Source organism: Polistes canadensis, unplaced genomic scaffold (assembly GCF_001313835.1).
Source record: "Polistes canadensis isolate GaletaPanama2010 unplaced genomic scaffold, ASM131383v1 scaffold_181, whole genome shotgun sequence".
In the NCBI taxonomy this organism is placed as follows: Eukaryota; Metazoa; Arthropoda; class Insecta; order Hymenoptera; family Vespidae; genus Polistes; species Polistes canadensis.
In genome coordinates this window covers 254,823-256,583 of record NW_014569728.1, presented here as the reverse complement: position 1 = coordinate 256,583, position 1,761 = coordinate 254,823, and the positions used below count along the sequence as shown (strand labels likewise).

Genomic DNA, 1,761 nt, shown 5'->3' with positions numbered 1-1,761 from the left:
ATTAACTGTCTAATAATAAGACTTACCACATCTATTTTTTTTATTTTTTTTATTATATATATCAGTATCATTGAATAAATTTTTACGTAGACTCGTTCCAATATATTCTCATATTCAGCTTAAACAATTGTCATGTGTGAATGCGTTTGGAAGATTAATTATAATACATTTATCTCTATTATATTTGTAATTATACGTCTTTAGTTGTTCGAATGATTTGTATGGATTAATAATGTTGAACTAAATCTGTTAAATGGTGAGGGTGGGGAAAATAATGATATTGTTATGATAAAATGGGTTGGGTAGGATGAATACAACCTATACCTTCGGAAACTCGAGGTACAGGATGACGTAGGTGGTGGTAAGCATCGAGGATCCGTAACCGCTGATGTGTGTCTGGTTTCAGCGTCCATACTGCATGACCTCAGCGACATGCAGCCTCAAATAAACGCGATCAAAATAGAGCACCCGCCGTACTACTGCAGCAGCTACACCCCTCCATCCGCAGCCACGGCCGCGGATCATGCTCAACCTGCGGCTACCTTCAGTAAGTTTTTTTATATATATATATATATTATAATAACCAGTTATTTTGAGTTTTGTTGAGGGTTTCAAATTTTAACGAGAAGAATACTTAACGAAGTTTTAGATGTTTTGTGTTTTGAATATTAATAAAAAGAAAAATGTATGTCTACCCAGTAAGTTTTTTATGAGTAATTAAGTTTTTTACTTCAGTAAGTTTTATATATATATATACTTATAATATATATATATTATAATAACCAGTAATTTTGAGTTTTGTTGAGGATTTGAAATTATAACGAGAAGAATACTTAACGAAGTTTTAGATTTTTTGTGTTTTGAATATTTTATAAAAAGAAAAATGTATGTCTACCCAATGAAAAAAGACGCTGAACTATAAAAATAAAGTTGCTGAATAAGTCCCAATAAAGGGACGAAAAGTCCAACTTAGTTAAAATTAAGTTCTACTTCTTTTTTATGTCCAAGTTACCTGTGATACCTTATCATTAAGAATTATAATAACCATTAATCGTATTAAAAGTTCTACCGGAAAGTTCTGTTATTATATTCAAAATGTTCATATTTTATGATTATTAATTTATATATTGGTTTTAATTTGACGTTAAGGTGGTACGATGTAACCCACGAGGCAAACGGAAGTGGTCAATCAGAAATAATTTGATAACATGAAATCTCGTGTAAATGTGTGTAGCTTTAGCATATACAAATATAACTCGGATTTAGCTTGTGTAGTATACATTGCAACTTCTCTTTCTCTCTTTCTTTAGAATTTAAAAGCAAGTTATGCGACGGAGAAATTATGCGAGTGCAGAGATGGCCTAGATATTTCGAAGGTCCATCTCCATCGTAACGAGCAACTCGTGCACTTAACGTTTGAATTTTCTAAAATCAAGAGAGTTACGAGTTTTCTATTTATAATTAATTCCAGAATAATTTCAATATTTTCCACGACACGTGTATAATTTAATCTTTATCACAACTTCTCGTACTTTATTGTTTTTTCGCAAAAGAAATGAAAAATAAGAAAAGAAATAAAACTAATACATTAATTTAGAACACATACACAAGGTATTTTATAGACTAGATTAGATTGTTCTAGTTTATCAACCTTGTCTTTTAGTTTGGTGAATATTGAATTTATTTTAACTAAGTTATAAAAAACTAGTTTTACATTAGTATTTTTGAAACATTTTTTTATTTTATTAGATAAAGGTTTGA

At 29.8% G+C, this 1,761-nt stretch overlaps 1 protein-coding gene across 5 annotated transcripts in view; it reads left to right on the top strand.

The window, feature by feature from the left end:
* LOC106789379 (nuclear factor 1 B-type) overlaps positions 1–1,761 on the top strand; it is a 94,522-nt gene that overhangs the window by 69,383 nt on the left and 23,378 nt on the right. For all 5 annotated transcript variants that reach the window (XM_014753536.1, XM_014753533.1, XM_014753532.1 and 2 more), the window contains one exon: positions 407–547. In XM_014753536.1, the coding sequence (XP_014609022.1) occupies positions 407–547 (141 nt within the window). The remainder of the gene's footprint in view (positions 1–406; positions 548–1,761) is intronic.